The following is a 26,679-nucleotide window of genomic DNA, read 5'->3' on the forward strand; positions in this document are numbered from 1 at the left end:
TAATGACTGAATCATATACTTAAGCTCCAATATTTTACATTAGTGTGACTGATATTAGAGGTAAATTTCAGTTTTTTAAAAAAACTAAATTTAACAAGTATAAGGGCTTACCTATTTCTAAAGAATGAATAATCAGATCTAGAAATAATCCAGTAAGGTGCAGTCTAAACATTTATGATTATAAATGTGTTTGAACCTGTCACAATAATGGCAGTACTATTATCCTGTAAAAAGTTTTTAAAAATCTAGTTTCTAAAAATATAAAAATTGTCCTCAGAAACCTGGTTGAGGTCTTTCTCCAATCCCTCCAGCCAGCTGAAATACTGCCAAGCTCACTTCATATGCAAGGCTGTCCGCATTTTCCTGCAAATTACATGAAAGGATATTAGATGAGAAAGACACAGCATCTACCAGGTTACTTGCAACTTTAGGGGAGGGAGCTTTCTGATTTTGTTTCACTAACGAATATTCAAATGAGAACTTTTTTTCATCTTTCAGTAACAAATTACAAGACCCTCAGATAAATGGAAAACAAGTCACATTCTTCTAAATCAGGTAAGTTCCTAGTTAACTAATTTTATAAGCTGATTTGATTATCATGCTAAAGCTCTGAATAAATTCAATAGAACCTAGTCCTTAAAGGCAAGAAGGCCACAATCAGCCTAAAGAGTAAGTAACTCTTAAGGCCCCATCCTCATCCACTTGGGATATTTATTCACTATATTCTGGGATGGACTAAGCTTCTGCAAAAAAGCTACTGTATAAGTTAACGGTAAATATCTCCTTCTGAGAGCTATTTACCTAGTCACCCCACTCTAACTTCCTCAGCTGAGCAAACACTTTTAAGTCTTTGACCCTATCAAGAAAACAGAGGCACAGAGCAAGGCTGTCATTTAAAGGAAATATTTTGAAAAACAAATTGAAAGCTCAGAGACAAAGGTGAATTTCAAGCAGTATGGATGACGGTACCAGTTGATTTAGAAATGGACTTGAAATAACCAGCTATTTTCATAAAGCAACAGGATGTTTTTTAAATGAAGGAAAAAGGTTTAATCCACTTCAGGATGCATAAGCTTAATATGTGTCAAACTAAGTATGGTTTAGTACACTAAGTATTTATTAGTTATTCATGCAGCAGTTAGAAATATGACACTTTCAGGAAATCTAGAATAAATTAAAAATATTTGGGGGAATTCTGTTCAACTGTGTAACTACTACTGATGAAAATAAGAACCTAAAAGGCTCCAGAAATCTCAGACATTAGAGATTCCAACACCATTAAAATAGTTTTCTCTCCTGCTGCCTGCCCCCCACCTCTGCCTCTCCCCTCCTCCGCCTCCCCCCTCCTCCACCTATGTTAGACTCTCACTGCACATTCCTTCGATAGAATTGTCCCAGCTTACCTGCGAGTCCGCTTCTGCATAGACTCGGACTATGTCTTCTGTACCAGAGGGCCGGACAAAAGCTCGAGACAGCCTGTACTTCTTCACCAGCTCATTGATGGCCTCCTGGAGTCCTGGAGGTTTAACTGCTTGTCTTTCGGCATCTGTGGTGCTAATAACTTGCCTGTCTGCAACCTAAGCACAAGCATTTCACATTTGTTACCATATTACACTCCCTTTCAGAAGCTTAACCCATTCAACATAATTCCCACCAAAAGAGTATGGCCATTTCATGTCAACAGGAACAGACCCACATTGCAGCTTATTGTACCACAAAGTGTACAGCACTGAGATTTCCACAGACTGTATTATAGTTATTACTAAAATAATGGCCAGTAAGTACTGTATGACTTAGTCATTGATCAAATAATCTTAGGTATTTAAAAAAAGAGGGTCCTAAGAATCTCCGGAAAAAACTGATCTGAACCATCAGCAGCCATCTCTGTGAGCTCTGGCTTCCATAGCTCTGTCTTTCAAAAATTCTGTTGGTGAATGTGTAACCTGGTATATAAATCTGTATAGAAATCAACCAGCAATTTATCTGAAATGCCTTTAAAAAAAAATTCTCTCCCTTTCAGCCCACAGGTTCTACCTGTCAGCATCTAGCCTCTGGAAGTACTCTGTAAACCAAGAATAATGCAGAGGAAATACTTACAGTTGACTCAACAGGCTATCCAGGACTCGCTTCAAAACAATATTAGGGACATGGAGGGCACTTGTGGAAATCTGTTCTCTCTACACATGTATCTTTTAAATTTTTTATAATAAAATCTTTTTAAGTGATACATAACATCATTTATAGTAAAGTTGGAAACCAGATACTTCTAAATAACAATAGAATGGTTAAGAGCGATTCTGTAATTTTTAAAGATGTGAGAAAATAGTCTTTTCTATGCAATATCATCTACTTATAGAATGCAATTGTTTTAGTTAATTTTCAGAAAAGAAGTAGTAATTTTAAAATCTCGCTCACACCTTAACTTTGAGCTGTCTGTTTGGAAGATCTGTATAGAGGGCGTCCCACTGCTGTACGGTCAAGCCCTTCAGAGCCAAGATTGCCTCAATCACCAGCATGTCAGAAATAGCATCACCAGTTGCCTGCAAGATGCAGAATACAAGCAGAGCGCGGACGTGAATGCTTCTCAGAAAACCAATCGCCATGTCCTGGCTGCCCTCCCCCCCGCCCGCCGCCCCCCGCCCCCAGTGCAGATAACTGACGGGGGGTAAATACGAACTACAATGAGGGAGAGGTATCCATGGAAGACAGCAGTAACAGGTCTGCCAAGAATACTGAGACGAGCCTGCCTTTAATCTTCCTGCTCACCTGTAAAGTGTAACTAACTCTTAAGGTTCCAGCATTAACAAACAAACACTGTATGACTCAAAATTTTACTTACAACTAGATCCCTTTTGAGATACTATGCCATGATGATGGAAGGCCTCATGCATGGTAAAGTGGAGAAATAAATAGGAGCTTTGGTGGTAAGACACACCTAAAGAAGTTGGATACATACTCTGCCACTGAGTTGCTCTAAGTAAGTCTTTGTTTCTTCATTTATAAAACAGGAATTATAGTGACCCCTCTCCCTCTGTTAGTTACTGCAATACACAGTGAGGTATGGAAAGTGCCCAATATGTGCAGGACCCTCAACTGTTAGTTCTATTGCTTTCCGCTGACCTACCCTTTGCTCTTCCATTGCCATATTCTCCACTCCAATCCCAATAATCTGACCCACATATGTGCCTTGTCAGAGACTATTTTTCCTGAATTCCCTTGAGAAGGCTGGTTTCAAAACATGCTTAGATACATTTAGTAGCTGAATCTGTTGACTCCAGCTATAAGCTACTCATTACTTGAAAATTTGAAGCACATAAACATTGTCACTGCATTTCAGTAAAAATCTAAATTGTTGCAAGGAAGCTGCCACAACTTCTCCACTTTGATGTTTTATACAGCACATTATTCTGTCCACCTTCTGAATAATGTAAAAGTAACCAAGAGTCCACCACCCCCTCAGTTCTGACCTGGTTAAACAAGTCAATCACATTTTCAAGCATCTTAGCAGCTTTCCTTTTCTTATCTTCTTCCAATTCTTTTGCTAGTTGTTTTATCTTCATTTCAGCAGCTTTACTAAACAGAACCTACAATCAAAGCATAACAAACAAAAATCACAAAACACTATCCATGCCCCAGCCTTAAGTACCATCATCCCAATTAAACTGCTTTTGAAACTCTGAATCTGGAGAAACTGAGGGAAAAATGGCAGCCTTAGAATGTATGAAATCAGTATACGACCAAATCAGAATTCAGACGATATTACAAGGGCGCGGGGGGGCAGGGGGGAGTTCCTTTATGGATTATAAAATTGGGTTATCAAAATATAAAGATTACAAATAAAATATCGCATTGGCAAAGGTGAATGCTCATGGCGAGTTTATGACGTAGCCCTCAGCCAGCTAAGCCAGTTCTGGGCAACCAGGGTTCCTTAAGCCTTATCTGTATCCATTTTACTTTGAAGAATATAACTCATTGCAATTAGTACAGTTTTCTTGTCCTAAATTTTTAAGGACATAAACTAAGCAAAAGTAGAAAAGAGGTTCATCTTATATATTACATCATTATGGCAAACAGTGCCATGGATATTTAGTATGATAAACATCATGTTGCTCAGGATTCCTGCCATTTTGAATTGCCCATGCATGATTTTAGTGCCCTCGGAGGCCCAATACTAAAGAGGAATAGCTACACTACATTCAGCCACTTGATGATATAGGAAGTTTGTTGTTGGTAAACTAAGATGAACACTGGTCACTTGTTTTGTGGAACCACGGCCATTTCCATTCATTTACCCTCCACCAGGAGATCTGAGCAGATGCGACAGACCTTATGGCCTGTGAAGACTGAAATATTTACTATCTATCTATCTATTCAAAATCATTTACCAACCCCTGCATTAGATCACTGAAGTTATATTTTAATTGCATTTTCTAGGAACTCATTTTTCTTCTCATATTCATGGCCTCTAGAAGCCAATTTTGAATTAATGAAAATTATTTGACCTAGATAACATTTTCTGTTAGCCACTTCAGACCATTTATGAAAGGCTAGGTATAAAAAACATTTAATAAAGAAAAATTCTGAACGTTATGAATATGCTAAAGACCTATTAATATACGTTAAAATAGTGAATGTTTGTTACGATACGTGAATTATATCTCAAACTTTTAAACATTTTCTCTGCTAAGAGCCATAAAAAACTTTATATGCCAATTCTAATTACTTTAAACTTACTTATTTCTAATTGATAGTAACTTAAAATTCTCAACCTTTCCAACACTTTTCAATTCACCACAGCTACTGAACTTTCCTTTTGCCACGTATGGCCAGTTAAAGGAAAATATTTTAAATGGGATGTATAGACCATCTGGTTGTAGGACAATTAGGAACTGCATGTTTCTGAAGAAACTAGATTATAGGAACAAATTAGTATTATCGCTTCACACTCAAAGGAAGGTCATTACGACCTAAAAGAGCCATAGTTTCACAGAACATAAGAATATATTAACTAAATCTTATTCTATCATCACCATCCCAATCATTTCAACAAAGTGGAATATTACCTATTACTACCCAGATACAGAATTCCATCATTGAAGAGAAGTGCCAGCTAAAGCCAGATGTCACTGCTTACGAGAACTTACTGTGCCATGCCCGTTTGCTTCAAAATAAACTCCAATGTCAAACTCCTGAGCCTTGTGATGCAGATGTTTTACACCAGTTTTAGTACAATAGACAGGTACCTGTAACACACATGTTTAAAGAAACAACAGCAGTTATTTAATCAGCAAATATTCACCGTGTACCTATCATCCCAGGGAACATAGCTTCTGGAGCTTAGTCTAACGAGGAAGACAGCTAAGCAACTGAAATACTAAGCGCTAAGTGTCACTGCGGGGGAGTGGCTGCACTGTAGAAGCACACAGCTGAGAGAAAAGCAGGGTGAGAGTGAGAGGTCCCTTATAAGATAATGAAAGATCCCAAGTTGGGGAGTGACATGATACAACTGTTTCAGAAAGCTCCGTGTAGCTGCAGTGTGGAGGACGGCTTAGAGCAGGGGTCTGCAAGCTTTTACTATAAAGAGCCAGATAACTAATATTTCAGGCTTTGCGGGCCACGTGGTCTCTGTCACAGTCGCTCGATTCTGCCACTGTAGTGCGAAAGCAGCCACAGACCATACGAAAACAAACGAGCACGGCTGTATTTCAATAACACTAGAAACAGCTGGCCAGCTGGATGTCGCCCACAGGCCGCTGTCTGCTAAGCCCTGGCTCAGGTTAGGTGTTTTCTAGGGCTAATCCCAGTAAGAAATCACGGTGGTTGGAATAGCAACAGTGCGTAGCAAAAGTCTTGGATGGATCTGCGAGACAAGCATGGCTAAGGAAAGACGGCAGCAAAACTGCAAAAGAGAGCAAGCTCAAATAAGCCTGGCATTTAATGGGATTTAGGGGACCTCAGGAATGGCTAGGGCTGAAAATATTTAATCCATAAGAGAATGTGTTGAGAAGGAATAGTTACTGATGTTGTTTCTTCAACAGGGCATTTTACTATAAGAAATTTTTGAGACAGAAATTAAATTAAATTAAATTATACTAAAATAACCCAAACACTGAGAATCCCTATGAAAGGCAGGCAACTGGGCCCCAGAGGGAGTCCCTTGAGTAAGTTTACTGTGACCGTATATTTAAGTCAGGGGACAAACTAGCGGCCTCCAGATGTGTTTTCTTTGGCCTACCCACTATTTCTTTTAAATTCTGAATCAGCTGCCAAGACTTAAAAGGCAGGAAATTCACACAACAATTCAGATTTTCAGCTTCTCCTGAAGACTTTGCCCAGAGGGGGCAGCAGCTGGCCTGGGCACACCTTCCTAGTCCTTGCCCGCCTGCTGGCTTCGTTCACTTCCCCTATCCAGATCCTAAAGGAATCTGACTTTGTCACTCCTGCTTTAACAAGAATAGAATGGCCACAAAAACTACTAAAATGCAGACATTTAGAAATGGATACACAAATGTTGGAAAATACTACACTAGCCAGGGAAAAAAAGAATAAAGGCAAAAAGACCCAATTTGGGCCCTGCAGCCTCGCTAACTCTTAAAGCGGGTAGCATGGTACAGAGGATAGTCACCTACCTGGTGGATGCTGGGGAAAAAATTAGAAACAAAATCTCCCACCAACCCAGACAACATCTCCACAGAAGAAGAGTAAGACAAGTTTTATTACTGAATAAGCATTAAGCCAGACTGTGATGCACGTCTCAGGCGATCTGCTAAGAGACGGCGAAGACAGAAAGAAATTCCACCCTTTTGCAGAGCTAAAGATAACTAGTGACCAAGATCTCTCCTCAACCGAACGTGAGGGAGGCTCCTTTGAGCCTGAATAGGTCCTGTCCTTGGCCGTGTCTGCAAGAGCCCAATTTTATCAAGAATCTTTTGCTAAATCACTTTAGCCAGAATCCCCTACCCTCAATATCTGACCAAAGTCCCTACCCGGTACCATCTGATCACCCAGGCCTGCCTTCAGCAAAACTCCTGTTAGGTTGGTTTAGCCAGAATCCCCCCTGGCCACCCCCGTTCCTCTTCGTACTTTCCCATCCACCAACCCCTCCCTCACACCTTATTCCTTGGCTACAAAATCCCCACTTTTCCTTGCTGTGTTAGGAGTTGAGCCCAGTCTCTCTTCCCCGCTACAAAACCCCATGGCGATATATCTATTGAATAAGCCTACTTCTTAGGAAGACGTCACAGTACCTTTTGTCACACGGAGTTTGTCCTAAATCTACCTGATAACTGGAGTGGCCACTGGTGTTAGCTAACTGCCCTTTTGCAAAGGAATAATACAACTTCTCATATCTCTCTGTCAAGGAGACAGGTGTCTGGCTCTAAGTGGTAACTAGGTGAAACTCTCAGGAGGCTGAGACATGGGATGCTATCTTCCTTGATGTTTATATTTCAAAGAGGTGACTCCAGGCCCTTATGGAAAACACTTCTGAACTGGAAAACTGGCCTATTTCGCCTAAAAAGGTTGATATTCATTCCAAAAGGACAGAGGAAAAAAACTGTAAGTTTTCTAAAAGAAATACTCTCAGAAAAAGGAGGGAGGAAAGTCTCTTTCCCTTTTTGCATTAGGGACCATTTAACTTTTTCTTATTTTCGATTTCTATTTATCCTTAAGTAGACGACAGCTCAGCTTCGTGCACTTCAACCTATTTATTTTTGTGAGGGCATTATTTTCCTCACAGAGGCGTCTTACAATAGAAGATAATGATGAAGAAGCTACCAGAAAATGGAAATGTTTCAATACCTTCATCACTTCTTCCAGGTACCGTGTTGAACTTCCATTGGCATATGCAGTTTGTACGACACCGAGACTCAAACTGTCTCCAATCTAGACAAAAACAAGGACAATTACCTTACCATCAAAAGTAAAGACCCTACAAAAGCAAACCTATAATCAGAGTTCTAAAGGACGACAAAATTATCAGCCAGTTCAGCTGTGCCTTAGTTTTATGCAATAAACGACTCACCAAAAATTTACATGTATGCCAGAAAAAAAGCTAAAATACTTCTGAGCATTATTTAAAGCAATTCTACAAGGAATCCTTTTTTTTTTTTTTAAATCACCTGATTTCGTTTATATTACTCCACGGTTTATATTAGGATTCACCCTTAGTGTTGTATATTCTGCAGACTTGGACAAACGTATAAGGACGTGTTTCCATCTTCACAGTATCACATAGAGTATTTTCAGCCCTAAAACTCCTTGTGCCCCACCTGTTCATCCCTCAGCATCCGCTTCCCCCCAGCCCCTTGCAACCACTGATCTTTTAACTGTCTCCACGGTCTTTGTGGGATTTTTTTTGCAGAATATCATATAGTTGGACGCATACTAAAATACACAGCCTTCTCAGATTGGCTTCCTTCACTTAGTAACATGCGTTCAAATGTCCTCCACGTCTTTTCATGGCTTGATACATCTTTTTTTTTTTTTTCCTTCACTGCTGAATAATATTCCAAGGTCTGGATGGACCACAGTTTATTCGCCTATGAAGGACATCTTGTTTGCTAAGGAATCCTTTTCAAAGAAACCTGTGGTTTCTTGATCTCTTTCTCTTTCGTTTTTAATAAAAGTATACACTGAATTCCTAAAGTACACGTTTTCCCGATTGTGATAATTATCATTACATTTTATACTTAAAGCTAACCTGAGATTTCCAAAAGAGCATAACAAAATAAATCTCACGTTACTAAGCTTATCATAATCATAGTAAATAAATCCCTCAGAGGAGGAGATGTGCTATTTAAACTTGAGGCTCTGGGGAATGATGTTCGTGGAACCCTCATTAAAATATCATTTATGAAGAAACCAAAACTTCGTAAAGCTGCAAATCATGAAACTTTTTGCCAGTATAAAAAAGAAAAGACTGGGCTTCCCTGGTGGTGCAGCGGTTAAGAATCCGCCTGCCAAGGCAGGGGACACGGGTTCGAGCCCTGGTCCGGGAAGATCCCACATGCCTCGGAGCAACTAAACCCACGCGCCGCAACTACTGAGCCTGTGCTCTAGAGCCCGTGAGCCACAACTACTGAAGCCCGCACGCCTAGAGCCTGTGCTCTGCAACAAGAGAAGCCACCGCAATGAGAAGCCCGCGCACCACAACGAAGAGGAGCCCCCGCTCACCACAACTAGAGAAAGCCCGCGCACAGCAACGAAGACCCAATGCAGCCAAAATAAATAAATAAAATAAATTTTTTTTTAAAAAAGAAAAGACTACTCTCTTCAGGTTCCAAACCAGAGGCCCAGTGTTGAAATGACTGGAATGACCACTTCTCTGTGTGTTTTCTGGCCACTTCCCATGATCGTGCCTCAGACATTCGAATGACTGCCTAATACAGAACAATCTCCCCAGTGAGTCTTGCTTGAAAGGGCAGTCCGTCCCCGCACCGTACCTCCAACAGGGGTTCCTTAAGGAAACTGCTAATGAGTGCTGCTATCTTGTCTCCATCCACGAGATGAAACTGACCATCTGCATCATGGTAGTAGTAAATTATTCTGTCTGCATCTCCATCGAAGGAACAGCATCTTTCATTGGACTTCATTTCGATTCCTGCCACACAGAATAATTCAAAATGAATAACTCAAATTAATTGAAGAATTCAAAATAATTCAAATAATTCAAATTTCTTCAGTCTAAGAAAGGGGGATAAAACTCAGTGTAAAAAGTTTTCGGTTTTTCTCTCACACCAGTTACAAGGGAAAATTCTTTCGGTTAAGTATTGATCATAAGTGACCTTCTGTGTTACATGGAAGCATGTCCACTGTGACTCTACAAGAGGTGTTTAAAATTATCCTTCCAGGGCTTAAGCAAAACTAAACATGTGCTAGGCAAACAGAGCCTGTCCTCAAGATTTACAAAAATCAAATGTCAGTTGAACAAAGTTTCTCCCAATTTGTAAACTGAAGCCCAGTTGAAAGGAATAAATGTCTTTATAACTGCAGATACAGAACCATTACTAGCCTTACATGATCGAGCAGAGGGTACAATCAAATATAAATAATTGGAGTGTTTTGTCAATGAGGAGAATCCTGATCATTTCTGCTGTCTGAAGCGCTACATAAACGTATGTAATTTTTTTGTACCTGAATGGAGATAATAGCTTCAAAATCAAGGGAAGAGGATTCATTTAAATGGAAACAAAACATAAAAATAATTATCCTTCCAAACAAAAACCAATGTCTTAAGCTTTAAACAGTATACAGGTTTACTGTATACAGGGCAAATTCTTTCACAGCTAAGTGAAAAAAGAGCATTCAAAATCTATCTAAGCTGAAACCCGATATGACACTAAAACAGAATTCCATTTTACAAGCCAGAGGTTTGGCAATGCAGATCCCCACATAGTGTTTTGAAAGCGACAGGTATTGAATTGAATGCAATTTCCCTAGTACCACAATGTCCTTTCCAATATAAAAAAGAGTCGGCAGTAGATGAGGTACGTGCTTGAATCCTGAAAAAAGTGATTTTTATTTGTTAACACCGTCAATAACAAGAAACACTGGTCATTAAGAGCAAAGAATTATAACCTGTGAGAGACCAATGGCTTGTGCAACTTGTGTAAAGTTACTGAAACCCCAACAGCTGTGTCACATCAATTAGACAATGTGGCTGTTCCTTTGCCATGACAGCAGTGGATGGACAAACCCACCCCAGACCCAGAGACTGAAACCCTGGGATAGAGCCCAGGAATCCGTGTGCGGACCAGCCCTCCAGGTGATTCCGATGCCTGCTAAAGCTTGAGACCACGGCTCTAGAATCCCACTTTGATTTTGCTTTCTCCACCAGATTTCCTGCGCCCTGTGACGAGTCCTGTGACTCTCAGGCAGAGAGCAGCCTGTGCTCCATGTGGCACCGAAGAGCGGGAAGAGGCCCGGATGTGTAACAGCGGCAGGGCCGGGACCAGCTGCATGACTCTTACTCACCTGGCCAGATCTGTTTGTGAGACTGGTTTCAGGGAGAGCGCGAAAAACACATCTTTCACGTACCCTGTGGAGGTTTCTGGTGACTCTTCACAAAGTCAGCCCCACATAAATGATTGAGCTTCCCTTTGGTCCCATCGTTAAACAGCTGAACTGACAGCCCCTGGGAGAAGTAGTGTTTCATTTCTCTCAGCTTCAGGGCCCCTATGCCGTTCGCACAGTCAACCTTAAGTGTTCTTTGGTCATCTCCACTGCAGAAGGCCTGAAAAGGAAAAGACATACGGAAGAAAAATTTCAAGTTGTAAAAGTGAAGCGTGGCATATATATGTATATATAAACATCTTCCATTATTTCAGTTAACTCCTCTGCTTTAACCCAGGAAACAAAAGGGTACACACATTCAGATGAAAATTGTGAAACACCGAAGTAAAATGTTAAAACACCTTTTTTCGGACAGACACTGGAACACTTTCACTGACTGAATAAATGATGGAAATGAAGCTTTATCAGAATTTAGCCTCCATTAAGCCAGGTCTCGGACAATATTATAGTCTGTATTACACGGCAGGCGTTCAAATATGGCATGAGTACACAGATGAATGAGCAGTCCTAACATCCGTCATCTCTTCAGAGCGTATCACACCACCGGGCACGTCTGCCTTCTTTCCTGCCAGCCTCCTCTCCTACCCGTCCTCACCCCAGAATGTAAGTTCTATGAGAGCAAAGGCTTGGGTTTGGTTAACTGTGCCTGACAATGACATACACTCGATATTTGCCGATCAAATGAATTACACCCCTCAAACCTCGTTCAGGTTTAGGAAGCTAATTCACCTCGAAGAAAGGCTTTCTCAACAGTAGGTGCCTCAAGTACGACGCCAACAGCACCTACAGTAACTCTAAGACCAAATTCCTCTGAATGAACACAATGATAACCGCAAGTACACCACTCTTCTCCCCCAGTGAGCTCAGAACATACTACATGCCTTGCCGAGTAAATGCCAACACAGACTTAGCAGGATACAAGTCCCAGACCTTGCAGAGCCCTAAAAAGAAAAAGGAGACGCCACATTTTTGGAAGAGGAGGAGGGGTAACAAATATCTAATTAAAATAAATTGTTCAACTGATGTTATTTTGGTCATCTGCTTAAACTCTAACCACATTCAAGAGACTTCCACCTGTTTGGTAAGCTCCACAAAGGCTGCAGAGAGTTTCTGGTAGTAACCTTCTACGGTTGCCTTTCCACACTGGCCGCTGGTATTTCGGCAGCACACCATGTAGTGCAGTTGGGGCGTCGTCAACAAGCCATAATCTGTCACAGAAATACAAAAAGCAATTTACCACATTCCTTAAGAAAGAAGAAAAGTTTAGGACTCACAATGCGTGAATTTCAGGGTGACAAATCCTCTTCAAAAAAAGACATCTCAGAAAATACAAGAAACACTAACTTTGAAAACTATCCGGAAATATGCATAAACGTCCACTGAAATCATTATAACTACATGTCACACTGTGATATCGTGATTTATAATAAGAAATGTACATTTGGTCTCTGTCCCCATTTCTGGCACAGCCTCTAAACCCTCGGAACCTCCTTAACACTAAAGGTGTCTTCTGTCATGTTAATGAGGTGACTTTTGGACAGCCCTTAGAAACTTCAGGATGGGGGCTGGCTGCCAGGGAACCAACCACAGGATTAGAGAACTGAAACTGTCAGTCCTCCCCACCCTCCTCCCCATCTCCTCCCTAACTCCAGGGAGGGGGGGACGGAGCAGCAAGAGATTGAGTTGTAAATCAACTCTACTCCAATAAAAACACCAAGGGCCAGCGATCCAATCAATGATGCCTATATAACGAGGCCTCCATAAAAACCCTGCAGGATGGGGTTCCGGGTTTGGTGAGGAAGTGGAGATTGGGGAGAGTGGCCTGCCCAGAGAGCATGGACACTCCACGCCCCTTCCCATGTAAATCTCTACCATCTGGCTGTTCCTGGGTTATACCCTTTATAATAAACTTGTAATCTAGTAAGTAAAATATTTCCTCCCTGAGTTCTAGGAGCCTATCTAAGCAAATTAATCGACCCCAAGGAGAGGGCTGTCAGAAGCCCAGGTGATAAATAAATAAATTAATTAATTAATTAAAAAAAGCAGCCCAGGTGACTGGCATCTGAAGGAGGGAGGGGCAAGGCTTGTGGCACTGAGCCCTTAACCTGTGGGATGTGACCCTAATTCCAGGTAGATAGTGTCAGAATTAACTGGTGGTGGAAAAGGCACACATTGGACACATACTTGGTTCTAAAAAAAAAATGAACTACTACTGATAGCAAAACCCAATCATTTAGTATAGACCGGTAGCAGTGTAAAAATAGAGCAACGTAGAAAAGTAATAACTGAGTTCTATTTCCAGTAACATTACAAACTATGTAATTCAGATGAACCCTCCTCCCGAAAACAACCAAAAATGCTGAATAAGAGAAAAATCTCTTTTTATTACAGTACCAACATTACAAAGGAATTAGGCCAAAATTTACATGAAGAGAGAACTCCAGGATGTGAGCTAAGGGAAGCCAGTTTTGCTCTGAGGACATTCCTCTAAACAGGAAGTTGAGCAATGGTTCTCAGTGCAAACAGTCCATGCTGGTCTAAGATGTGCAATTGGGGGGAACAGGCTCTCATGAGGCTGAAGCCCCAAAGGACTATTCTTCAAACCATAATTCGAAAAGATACAAGCACCCCAATGTTCACTGCAGTACTATTTACAACAGCCAAGACATGGAAGCAACCTAAGTGTCCTTCGACAGATGAATGGATAAAGAAGATGTGGTACATATAGACAATGGAATACTACTCGGCCATACAAAAGAATGAAACAATGCCATTTGCAGTAACGTGGATGGACCTGGAGATCATCATACTAAATGATTAAGTCAGACAGAGAAAAACAAATATCATATGATATCACTTACATGTGGAATCTAAAACAAAAAAAAACAAATGAACTTATTTACAAAACAGAATAGACTCACAGACTTAGAAAACAAACTTATGGTTACCAAAGGGGAAACGTGGTGGGGAGGGGTAAATTAGGAGTTTGGGATTAACATACACATACTATTCAATACTATACATAAAGCAGATAATCAAAAAGGACCTACTGTATAGCACAGGGAACTCTACTCAATATTCTGTAATAACCTACGTGGGAAAAGAATCTGAAAAAGAATGGATATATGTATACGTGTAATTAAATAACTTTGCTGTGTACCTGAAACTAACACAACATTGTAAATCAGCTATACTCCAATATAAAATAAAAATTAAATTAAAAAAAAAAAAACACGGGCTTCCCTGGTGGCGCGGTGGTTAAGAATCCGCCTGCCAATGCAGGGGACACGGGTTCGAGCCCTGGTCCGGGAAAATCCCACATGCCGCGGAGCAACTAAGCCCGTGCGCCACAACTACTGAGCCTGTGCTCTAGAGCCCGCGAGCCACAACTACTGAGCCCGCGTGCCACAACTACTGAAGCCCGCATGCGTAGAGCCCGTGCTCTGCAACAAGAGGAGCCACCGCAATGAGAAGCCCACGCACTGCAACGAAGAGTAGCCCCCGCTCGCCGCACCTAGAGAAAGCCCGCGTGCAGCAACGAAGACCCAACGCAGCCATAAATAAATAAATAAATAAATAAATAAAATCTATTAAAAACAAACAAGCAAACAAAGGACTACTCTTCAGTGCAAGAGTGAGTGAGAAGTGAATCAGCCCCCAGGGCCTACTCCCTGGAAAGCTGTCTTGGCGCCGAGCAGAGCAGAGGGGGAAGCCCACCCCGAAGAGCTGTCACCACAAGCACAGGCCTCCCACGGACACCCAGTTCAAATTCATGTAAACACAGGATCCAGAAGAGCCCTGGCATCAAAGAACCTTGTCACCCACCAGCCAGGTAGTACCCCCAGGCCCCAGCAGAAGCAAACACTAAACTCAGCCAGGGAAATACACCTTTATCATAAACCTCAAAAATGTCCCACAAATAATTTTCCCAGAAAACAAACAGCTTACAGTCAAAAATAGCTAAACACACAAGAAAGGCACCATAAGCAAGAAGCAAGAGAAACAGCAAAAGTGGACCAGGATCCAATAAATATTCCATGACGAAATCCCTCAATGGTCTTCAAAGTCAAGCACAAGACGTTGGACTGGAAGCAAGAAGTCACTTTAAGTTCTTGAGCCCTGCAGTTACGTAACAGAAACGGTATTTTGTGAAGGCAACTTTGGCTCTGTTATAAGGATTAGGTGAGAGGAGGTGGAAAAGCTCAAAAAAAGTGAGAAAGAGCTTAGACTAGCTTAATGGAAGTGTGTAAGGAGAGAAAAACCATATTCCAAAGACACATACTGAAGGATGAAACAAAACGATTTTGTGACCGATATCAAAATTACCAAATAAACATTTACTAAATGACTATTATAGACAGTTACTCAATAAAAAGCATCACCATCTATTCCACGGAACAACCCAGAAACCTAGAAGCCATTCTTCACAGCTCTAGCCTCACCACATATCACAAAATCCTTTGAATTCACTACTAATTCCACCTTTTTCCATTTCTCTCACTAGCATCAGTCTTGCATGAACTACTGCACAGTTCCCCCTCTCTTCCCCCCTCCTCCTCTCCCCCTCCCTCTCTCCCCCCTCCCTCTCTCTCTCTCCCCCCTCCCTCTCTCCCCTCTCCCCCCTCCCTCTCTCTCTCCCCTCCCTCTCTCTCCCCTCCCTCTCTCCCCCCTCCCTCTCTCCCCCCTCCCCCCTCTCTTCCCTCTCCCCCCTCCCTTCCCTCTCCCCCCTCCCTCCCTCTCTCTCTTCCCCCTCCCTCACTCTCTTCCCCCTCCCTCACTCTCTTCCCCCTCCCTCTCCCTCTCCCCCTTCCTCCTCCTCCTCTCTCTCCCCTCCTTCTCTCCCTCTCTTCCCCCTCCCTCTCCTTCTCTCTCCCCCCTCCTTCTCTCTCTCCTCCCTCCCTCTCCCCCCTCCCTCTCTCCCCCTCCCTCCCTCTCTCTCTCCCCCTCCCTCTCTCCCCCCCACCCCCTCCCTCCTCCTCTCTCCTCCTCCTCCTCTCTCTCCCCCTCCTTCTCTCCCTCTCTTCCCCCTCCCTCTCCCCCTTCTCTCTCCCCCCTCCCTCCCTCTCTCCCCCTCTCCCTCTCTCCCCCCTCACTCCCCCCCTCCCCCCACAACAGCCAAAGGGACTTAAAGTGAAAATGTGATCCTATTCTCTGGCATAAAGCCCTTCAACAGAGTCCCACTGCATTTGGAGTAAAGCCCCAATTCTCACCACGATCTGTAAGGCTTGGAATGACTCGGCCCCTGCTTACCTCCCTAACCCTATCTTCTACTAGCTTCCCCCAGTCTCTCTGTGCTGCAGCCACATTAACCATCTTTCATTTCCTGAAATATACTAAGTTGTAGAGAGAAATGAGCAAAAGGTTTAAAGAAAAGAAAAAAAAATCACTCTCAAATTTTTCTAGATTAAAACCCTAGGAAAGTGATGGTTCTAGAGATAGAATGACAGTACTGGAAAGGTCAACCATTCTGGGGATGACAGAAAGAACAGAGTTTGGGGCAGGGTGAGACATCGCTCAGACCAACGCTTTCAAACCTCAGGCCAAGCCTGTCAACAGGTCATGGAACCTACTTAGTAGACCCAGCCATCATTTCTGCATTTTTTTAACGAAACAGATGAACACATGTCATTGAGTATGGGTAAGTACGGTTCACTGAAACTTTCATTTCAGTCATACACACAAGCACACTAGACACATGTGATGACACAAAATCGGTTTCTTACTGTAGGTTGTGATACGCAGTCTGTGAAACAGACTCCTGGAGGGTTGTATGTAGCAGGTAGTCAAAAATGGCTGATGAACTGATGAGCGAATGAATAAAAGAACATATGCAGCTGGAGCTATGGCAGTGAAGACACTCATTCAGAAATGAGGCAGAATGAAAGCGAGAAGTGAGGAATGCCACATTAGGAGAGACACAAGAGGAGCCCGTGGACAAGACCAGTACACAACAGTGGCCAAGGCAGTAGAAGTTAAAGAAAGGGAGAGGTCACAGTGTGGACTGTTGATGTTATTTCAGTTGATGTCTCTTCACAGACATCAACGGAAATAAAAACTTTAAAATACAAATTCTGAGAGTTACTCTTAGATCACAGATCCCTTTGAGTATCTGACAAAAGCTAGGACCCCTCTCCCTAGAAAAGCGCATGTGCAGGTAACACAGCACGCTGTATCCAGAGGCCCACAGGATCCCTGCAGCTTGACCAAACACTCCCCGGGAAGCCCGGGCCCCAGGTGAATTCCCGCTTTATAGCAGATTAGTGTCGGGGGAGACACTTCCCTGCAGAGGCAAGGACGAGACTCACCGGCAGTAGGCTTAGTAATGACCAGAAGAGCAAACAGAGAAGCAAACCAGGTGAGTCCTGGAAGAGGCCAGGTTAACTGGGAATGAGGGAACACACAGGAGGTTGAGGGGATCAAGAGAAGGTATTTTAAATGAGAGAGATCTGACACCAGGAAAATTCACCTCCAAGCACAGTGGAGTCACTGCATTCACATGATGCACAACCAACGTGAGAGGAGTTTTCCAGCCTGTTTTGTTGCACTTAATTCTTCTTCAGTTGATACAGCAGGAAAAAACACCCGTCAGAACTTCAAATCATGATTACAAGTAGGTCAAAGATATTTTCCATCATTATTTGACCTGTTAACAGCTGACTCCACACGTGATCAGCTATTCGGGAATACCCGATATTGACAAAAACTCCCCAGAATGAACATCTTCAAGTTACCTCAGGGCTTATTTTTTTTTTTGGTAAACATTTTTAAAAATTTATTTACTTATTTATTTTTGGTTGTGTTGGGTCTTTGTTGCTGCGCGGGGGCTTTCTCTCGTGGCGAGCAGGGGCTACTCTTCGTTGCGGTATGCAGGTTTCTCATTGCGGTGGCTTCTCTCATTGCGGAGCATGGGCTCTAGGCACGTGGGCTTCAGTAGTTGTGGCACACAGGCTCAGTAGTTGTGGCTCATGGGCTCTAGAGCTCAGGCTCAGTAGTTGTGGCGCACGGGCTTAGTTGCTCCGCAGCACGTGGGATCCTCCTGGACCAGGGCTCGAACCCATGTCCCCTGCATCGGTAGGCAGATTCTTAACCACTGCACCACCGGGGAAGTCCTCTCAGGGGTTTTTATATCAGGAAATTCAGCCTTATAAAGGAAGTTGTCTAAGATCAGCCTTGCCTACATATTATCTCCTACAGGTAAAATATAATACGCAAGCCCAGAAAATTTCTTTAAATTTTTTTAACTTAAAAAGCTAGTAGTTTAGGGCTTCCCTGGTGGCGCAGTTGTTGAGAATCTGCCTGCTGATGCAGGGGACATGGGTTCGAGCCCTAGTCTGGGAAGATCCCACATGCCGCGGAGCGAATAGGCCAGTGAGCCACAACTACTGAGCCTGCGCGTCTGGAGCCTGTGCTCCGCAACCAGAGAGGCCGCGATAGTGAGAGGCCCGCGCACCACGATGAAGAGTGGCCCCCACTTGCCGCAACTGAAGAAAGCCCTCACACAGAAACGAAGACCCCAACGCAGCCAAAAATAAATAAATAAACAAATAATAATTTTTTAAAAAGCTAGTAGTTTATATCTAGGAGTCCATTTTTTTTTTAACTTTGTTTATCTGTAGTTTCAAACTTTTCTAAATTAAATATATATTTATTTTGTGATATTTTTTAAAAATTTTTTTAAAGATTAATTTACAAGTCAGGATAAATACATACCATGGAACTGACCTCCTAAAACAGTCACACCATCTATTACAGACTGTGAAAGTTTCTCACTGCTGGGCCTAGGAAAGAAAAGGAAGAAAATATTACATCCCATCCCGAGACCAACTGAGCTGCTAGTTCTGAAAGCAAATGCAGAAATTCTGTGCTACCAGTTTCAGAATAACAAGTCCATTGTATTCGAACTAAATGAAACCTGCCAAGCCTGAAAACTCTGAAAAGATAATACGGGTAAAGTGTAAGCATTTTCCATTAGCCTTTCACAATATATTTCTTGGAAAGAGTTTGGCTTTTAAATGCATTTAGGAAATAGATATAAAGGATACACTAATTAACCTACCCAAATACCTTTTCAAGTTTGACTGTAACAACACATACACTGCCTGAGAACAGTAACAATAAATACTGAAACCACCGAGCGTGCATAACCCAGGGCTGGGTATTAAACCACCAAGCGTATAGAATCTAGTTTTCATTTTAAAATGTCAGAATAAATTATTTTTCTATCTATCTGAAAATAAGATATGTAAGATATATGACTGCCTTGTAGAAAAAGATGTTCTGTATCATTTAAACTAGGTAATAGGTAAGAGGCAAATACTGGGTTGGCCAAAAAGTGCCTTCGGTATTTAAGTAAAAATAAGAGACACATTTTTCATTTTCACCAAGAACTTTATTGAACAACGTAATCACCCTTTTGCTCCACTACCTTCTGCCATTTTTCAGGCAACTTCATAATTCCACTTTTCCAAAACTTTTTATCTTTTTGAGCAAAGAACTGTTCCAGGTACCTTTTACAGTCTTCCAAGGAACTGAAATTTTTTCCATTAAGAGAATCTTGTAAAGACTGAAATAGGGCTTCCCTGGTGGCGCAGTGGTTGAGAATCTGCCTGCCAATGCAGGGGATGCGGGTTCGAGCCCTGGTCTGGGAAGATCCCACATGCCGCGGAGCAACTAGGCCCGTGAGCCACAACTACTGAGCCTGTGCGTCTGGAGCCTGTGCTCCGCAACAAGAGAGGCCACGACAGTGAGAGGCCCGCGCACCGCGATGAAGAGTGGCCCCCGCTTGCCGCAACTAGAGAAAGCCCTCCCACAGAAACTAAGACCCAACACAGCCAAAAATAAATTAATTAATTAATTAATTTAAAAAAAAAAAAAAAAGACTGAAATAAATGGAAATCCGAAGGTGCAATGTCTGGTGAATATGGTGGATGAATTAGAACTTCCCAGCCAAGCTGTAACAGGTTTTGCCTGGTCATCAAGAGAAACATGCAGCCTTGCAGTATCCTGATGGAAGATTATGCATCTTCTCTTGACTAATTCCGGACGCTTTTCATCGAGTGCCGCCTTCAGTTGGTCTAACTGGCAGCAGTACTTGTTGGAATTGATCATTTGGTTTTCTGGAAGGAGCTCATAATAGAGGACTCCCTTCCAATCCCACCCTATACAAAATGTCACCTTCTTTGGATGAAGATGGGCCTTTGGTGTGGTTGGTGGTGGTTCATTTCGCTTGCCCCACAATCTCTTCCATTCCACATTGTTGTACAGTATCCACTTTTCATTGCCCATCACAATTTCTTTTAAAAACAGAACGTTTTCATTACGTGTAAGTAGAGAATCACATGTGGAAATATGGTCAAGAAGGTTTTTTTCACTTAGCTTACGTGGAACCCAAACCTCAAAGCAATTTACATAAGCAAACTGGTGCAAATGATTTTCAACACTTGATCTGGATGTTTTGAGTATGTCGGCGATCTCCCGCATGGTATAACAGTGATTGTTCTCAATTAATGTCTCAATTTGATAACTATCAGCTTCAACTGGTCTACCCAACCGTGGAGCGTCATCCGGCGAGAAATCTCCAGCACGAAACTTCGCAAGCCACTTTTGACACGTTCGATCAGTCACAGCACCTTCTCCACATACTGCACAAATATTTTTTTGCGTTTCAGTTGCATTTTTACCTTTCTTGAAATAATAAAGCATAATATGCCGAAAATGTTGCTTTTTTTCTTCCATCTTCAATATTAAAATGGCTACACATTCACCAATTTTGATAAGTCTTTTTTTAAATGCACGCTGATATGACAACTGTCACATACAATCTAACAAAATTGTTTCGAGTGAAGTTAAAGACAACTAAGATCTACTAGAGCCATCTTACGGAAAAAAACGAATGAACCTTTTGGCCAACCCAATACATGTGCAAGACTACTGTGAGATAATTTGCTTCAGAACATAAGTCACTTGGCTATTCTGCTACCTATAAATCCACAAACAATGGTATTTGGAAGTCCCTCTGGTAACACACTAAGGGTAAAACACCAGTCTAAGCCATTCGGAGACGGAATAGAAATTTCCTTTAGAAAGAATCTCTGGCTAAAACCAGATCTTATGCAAAAGAGAATGCTTCTGTTTCAAAGTACACTTTTAATCTAACATTTTACAATAACACCTTTTTGTAAAGGAAGGTAAGAGCTGCCAAACATGACAAATGCGTAGAAATAATATAGATGGTTAATGCTTTCCAATGAACTCCAGCAAGGGAAAAATGATCTATGAACCAACAATAACACAGGTTATAAAGTAAATCTCTAAAAATAATGACTTACAACCACATGTTCTTACTCTACGAGGGAAAAACGTAAACCCACAGAAGTAAAGGGATGGGAGACATTTGCTAAGTGCTTCTCTTGTGCCAGGAAACAGGTGTGTTGCATGTATTACTTCATGTAATCCTCAGGAAGGATTGCATGATGTAGGCTCATCATCAACGTTGTATAGGTGAGCAAAGGTAAGCTCCAAAAGGTTAAGTGACCTACTCAACCCGTACAGTAAGTGTGAGAGGTGGGGGGGCTCAGACTCCAAAGCCCAAGCCGCAGTGGTCACTGAGCTCCTATATCCTACTGAAAAGACCAGGACGAGGAGAAGCCTCTCAGGGCAGTTCCACTTTACTCCACTCTTTTGATTTGTCCTGGGTGCTAAAACAGATGCAACCATCTACGTGGTGTTCCCAGGCAGCTTTCACCAGTAGCTCCGATGGGCACCTGGTATCTCTACCGATCACCACGAAGGCATCTTGGTGCAGGTTCACAGCCGCTTTCTCGCTGACGTCCACCAACACTCTCGGCAAATCTGGTTCCTCAGCGTTTGCCAAACAGGTAGCGTGCTCCTCCCAGGATGGTGCCAACATCTCACCCAAAGGATCAACCAACTTTACACCATTGTCTTCCTTGAAAGAAAAACAAATAATAAGCCATCGGTGCAGAGTCGTGAGGGTGAGGTGAGGAAGTAAACCCAAGCTGCTTTCCCCCCAACAAAAGACAGTGTTGGCCGGGCAGTTTCACTGGTGACCACTACTGAAGGCCAGGCGCTGCCCTAGGTGCTGTACATACATCACCTCAGTAAATCCTCACAACACACGTTATCTATCTAACTAATAATCCTATGGTTACTCCAGTCTTACTTTGAGAAAACTGAGATTCAGAGCAAGTAATCTGCTTATGTTCATACAGCTAGTGTCAGTTCTGATATTAAAACATCAAGTCCATCTGACTCTTAAATCCAACAGCCACGGTGCCACACCAGCTGTTTTAAAAGGCTGTCATCTGAGCATTCACCATCAATTAACTGATGAGGCACAACTGCAGCAGACCCAGGACCCCTGGAGATCCTTCTCGCTATGGCTGGACTCAAAGAACATACTGGCCAGCGTGTCAACCAGTGGGTGGTACAGAAGCTGAAAACTGACGCCCAATTCTGGTCTGCTCAAATTTCTGGAAAGAAATAAAGTGTAGTTCAGAGTGAATGTCAAAGGAAGGAAATAGCTCAGAGTTGTTTTAAGCAGTGCTTCTGAAATTAATAAATGTGGGGTTCTGCCTACAAGTCATTAAGCAATTAAGGTGATTTAGCCATGTAGACACTTATACCTTCATAGTGATCCACATTTAGAAGTTGAATAAGCAACATCCTCTTGTTTTGGGGTGGGAAGGGAGGAGGTTACAATCCTTCACTAACCCTCAGAGCCTTAACCTGCTGCTGATTTAGCTACAAGGCAAAAGTCTCGTGTCCTAGCAACCGAACAGAAGCGTATTATTCAAGCTGCGTGTTAGTTATAGGTCAATACAGAATATGATGGTTAAGTCGTGTCAAAAGGAATACTTTAGAAACTTAATTGTCATAAACACTAGACCCATCAGGCCTCATCAGTATTCTGCCCAGTGCTCACCTTTGGATCCCTGGAGCCACGTGTTTGGCTGTTCACTCAGAACGGGAAACTATTCCCTAGCTATAGAAAAGCTGTGTGAAAATTTTCAAACTGTGCTAAGTCTTCTCAAATATTTGCCCTCTCCCCTCCCCCAGCTAGCCTCCCATCTCTTTAATCTCTGCTAAATTAACAGAGGCAACACTTTTTATTACTGATGCTGTCTCAATACAACTAACTTGGAAGGACATCCTGTTACTTCTCAATATGGACATGCTCCAAAAAATGACCATCTCATTTCACTCTCTCCACACCCTTTAAAGAGTCATGAGCTAAATGAACACTTGTTAAGAAAAGAGTTGTTTCAAAAGTAAAGGCATATAGCAATGAGAAGGCACATTCCTAGAATTAGAAGTTGTACTTTGGGTCAAAGTGCTCAGAAACTAAGGTTTGGTCTTGCAAATAAACGTTTGCTGTATCGGAGCACTAAATGCATTACCTCAGGATTGTGTGATGCTGTTACCATGACTCCTATAGTAGATTTGGTCTGTTTTGACCTCAGGACAGCTAATAATCCCATTCGAAACATGACATGATCAAGATGTTCTGCTTTCGTTCGAAATCCAGCAGTCCCATATTGAAGGGTGAGTCCATCAGGCTTGGCATGTAATGCTGACTGCTTTGTAACAGCATCTAAATCCATGCCTACAAAATTAAGGAGTGTTTTTCAGGCATAAGAAATCTTTCAAGGACCATCTGGTTCAAAAACTGCCATCCCCAACTAATAGATCTGCCTCATTCTGAACCTCCCCCAAAAATCCTATGTTTGAGAGAGGAAAAAAATGGTAGAATAAGTCCCGGAGGTTAGCATTACCTGTATTGTTCACTTCAGGACAGAAATGAGACTGTCCCCAACAATTCCTGGACCCAAGGCAAACTTAAAATGGTTCATTCCCAACTAAAATGAAGATTCTACACCTAGATTCAGAGAATCCTACAAGGGATCATATCATTTTACAAATGGGAAAACTTAATTCTGGGTATCAGTTAAACAACCTAAATTTTACATGGGAAGCTGCTGACAGACTGAGGCCGAAGGTCACATTCGCCAGTGGACTGGGGCTGCATATACAAAATATCTGGGAAATCTGTGTAGTTCTTCCGCTATTCCTCCCAGGCTACAGAGACCTATTCCCAAAGGAAAAGCAAAGCCTCCTCTCCAAGACCGCCCAGACCTCCCGATACACCTTGCAGTGGATTTTTGTATTTTCATAAGGGAGGATCAGGACACCCTTCTAAATTAAGCTCGGAAACTAGCAACATCTTTCTTTTACCTTTCATTTAAAAAAATCAAACATCAGCCCTTAGCCCGCTAGTACTTCCTTCTCTGGGATACTCCAACTTTAAGTGGAACTTGGGGCTTCCAACTCTTGTTTTCTTTATTGTCCTTCACTGCGTCAATGAACAAAAGTTAAATGTTTGCTTTTGTCCAGCTGGAAAAAGCTGGCATTCAGGACGCTAATTTAGTTTGGTCTAGAGCGATCAAATCTAGTTCACAAGCATGAAGACGTTTCATTAAAAAGTGACCAGTCGTCAATGTATCGTGATTATTTCTAAGGGCGTAAACCAGCTGTTACGTCCAAAAAGTCTTTAAAAAAAGAAAGAGTCAAGGTAAAATGTTTCCACCCTTTCATGCGTTTTAGGTCCTAAAACTACTTTCAACGAGTATGTGAGGAGCTTTTATTGAAAGTATTTTCAAGTCCAAACTGTCCACTCTAAAAAAGCTAAGAACTTCCCTCCATTCAGTCTTCAGCACCTCGTTAGTTCCCCTCTCCTCCCAGCCCCCGAATCGCCCCACGTTTCCTGGCACCCAGCCCTGAGGTCCCCACCTAGGTGATGGACGAGACCCCTTCCCCAGCTCCAGACCCTCGGGCCCGCGCCTCCAGCCCGCTCCCGAGCCGCAGTGGCGAGTAGGTGTGTCCCGCGCGGCCCGCGAGTCAGTCCGCCAGCCGGCCCGCTAACCTGGCGGTCGGCCGAACCCCTGCGGACCCGAAGGTCCCCTTCTCGCCGTCAAGCTTCGGGGCTCTGCTCACCTCTGCCGGGAGACCCACCCCCCCACCCCCCTCTCACCTCCACAGCGCGGACCACCTCCCTCGCTGCGGCGGGGGGAACCAGACTCGGCAGGAACCACGCTACGGAGGTCAGCATCTGCAACGTGGCTCTGCGTGGCTTCCGGCCCGTCGTCCCGCCCCTCAGCCAATCACAGCGGGGGAAGAGTCCGCGGGCCAGGCCCCGCCTCCTTGCCGGTCACGCGCGGCTCGCGCCTGCGGAACTGCGGATCCGCGTTGCGAGAGGGCTTGGGGCTGTTTCCTTTGAATGACCGGGAAGGGTGAGGCCCCCGCGGTGGCCCGGGGGTTGGGGCCGAGGGTCGCGGGCCCTCAGAGCACTGCGACCGGCAGATACGCAGCCCCTGACTCCAGATTCGGGTCTCAGAGGGTGGCAGGTCCCGCGTTCCTGGGAAGCCGGGCTTCCAAGTGGTCCTGGATGGGGGGTACCAGCCCCGATATGAGGCCTCTAACCAGGTGGTCCCGGCCCCAGTGAGCGCCAGCCGGCTTCCCGCATCCCCCTGTCGATTCTCGAGGTTCATCTCCCAAACGTCTGATTCTGTGGAGCCTTCTCGTGCCCCGCCCCCTTCCCCATCCCCCCCGCCCCAGCTCGCACGAAACGTCATTTTATTTATTTACCTGTAAGACCCCCTCACTAAGCCTGGGCCCCTCGGGGCAGAGGCCAGGTGGATCCAAATCGCCCGGACTCACAGGATGCCGCCCGGGGCCAGGGTGGCTCCCGAGAAAGGCGGAAAGGCACACCCGGGAGGGGTTCGTGGCGCTGGGGCTGAGGGGCGGCAACTGGCGTGGAGCGCGGCTGGGCCCCGGAGACCCGGGAGCCGGGGGAGGCGGAGCTCCGCCCCGCCGGCACTGCGGGCTTCCCTCGCCGCAGCTGCCAGCTCCGCCCAAGCCCGACACCTGGGTGGGATTCGGAGGCTGGGCCCCTCGCCTTTCCCAGAATACAGGCTTGCAGAGCGTCTGCAGGTGGTGGTTGCCCAACCACCTGCAACGGAATAATTCGGAACACTTGTTGAGAGTCCGGATTCCCTGATCCAGATCGGAAGCGGGGGCTGGGGATAAAGGGACTGGGAATCTGAATTTTAACGACGTATCTTGGAGGATGTCGTGTATACTAGATTTGGGGGCCAGGAGGTAAAGCAGAACAGTGTAAGTGTCCCGGTTTGTGCCCCTAGCTCTCGACGCGTAATAGCGCTCCTGCAAAGCTGCTTCCACGGAAAGGGAGCTGCGGGAAATTCCTCTGGACACCGCCGACGCTGACAAATCCAGTGTCCCTGGGCCCTTCCGGTTTTCCTGACAGGTTGATTTCAAGTCAGCATGTCCGCTTCAATGAAGGAATGCCTTCAACTTCAGCTGCTGGAGATGGAAATGCTGTTTTCTATGTTTCCTAACCAAGGAGAAGTAAAACTTGAAGATGTCAATGCCCTGACGAATATAAAGAGATATTTGGAAGGCACAAGGGAGGTACTGCCACCAAAAATCGAATTTGTGATTACACTCCAGATCGAGGAGCCCAAGGTAGGTGCCCTGAGTGGTTTTAATTGTTGCCAGGTGCCCAGTTTA

At 43.6% G+C, this 26,679-nt stretch overlaps 2 protein-coding genes across 3 annotated transcripts in view; one reads left to right on the forward strand and one right to left on the reverse strand.

Annotated features, from left to right (window-relative positions):
* PGM3 (phosphoglucomutase 3) lies at positions 1 to 25,847 on the reverse strand. 2 transcript variants are annotated; one of them, XM_061207543.1, is made up of 13 exons: positions 25,738 to 25,847; positions 23,493 to 23,698; positions 21,837 to 22,021; positions 18,784 to 18,851; positions 12,148 to 12,281; positions 11,038 to 11,233; positions 9,444 to 9,601; positions 7,801 to 7,884; positions 5,145 to 5,243; positions 3,468 to 3,584; positions 2,418 to 2,540; positions 1,404 to 1,577; positions 1 to 363 (listed from the first exon to the last, which is right to left on the reverse strand). In XM_061207543.1, exons 2-13 carry the CDS (start codon positions 23,694 to 23,696, stop codon positions 274 to 276), a joined length of 1,632 nt encoding a protein of 543 aa, XP_061063526.1. In that variant the 5' UTR covers positions 23,697 to 23,698; positions 25,738 to 25,847; the 3' UTR covers positions 1 to 273. The 2 variants fall into 2 exon arrangements, with proteins under 2 accessions (XP_061063526.1, XP_061063525.1); XM_061207542.1 differs by lacking the exon at positions 25,738 to 25,847 and adding an exon at positions 25,124 to 25,231 and having other exon boundaries at positions 2 to 363.
* Positions 25,805 to 26,679, forward strand: part of RWDD2A (RWD domain containing 2A) — a 2,736-nt gene continuing 1,861 nt past the window's right edge. The window contains exon 1 of the mRNA XM_061207544.1: positions 25,805 to 26,634. Coding sequence (XP_061063527.1) covers positions 26,434 to 26,634 — 201 coding nt within the window. The 5' untranslated portion in view covers positions 25,805 to 26,433. The remainder of the gene's footprint in view (positions 26,635 to 26,679) is intronic.

This window comes from Eubalaena glacialis, chromosome 12, assembly GCF_028564815.1.
Source record: "Eubalaena glacialis isolate mEubGla1 chromosome 12, mEubGla1.1.hap2.+ XY, whole genome shotgun sequence".
Lineage (NCBI taxonomy): Eukaryota > Metazoa > Chordata > Mammalia > Artiodactyla > Balaenidae > Eubalaena > Eubalaena glacialis.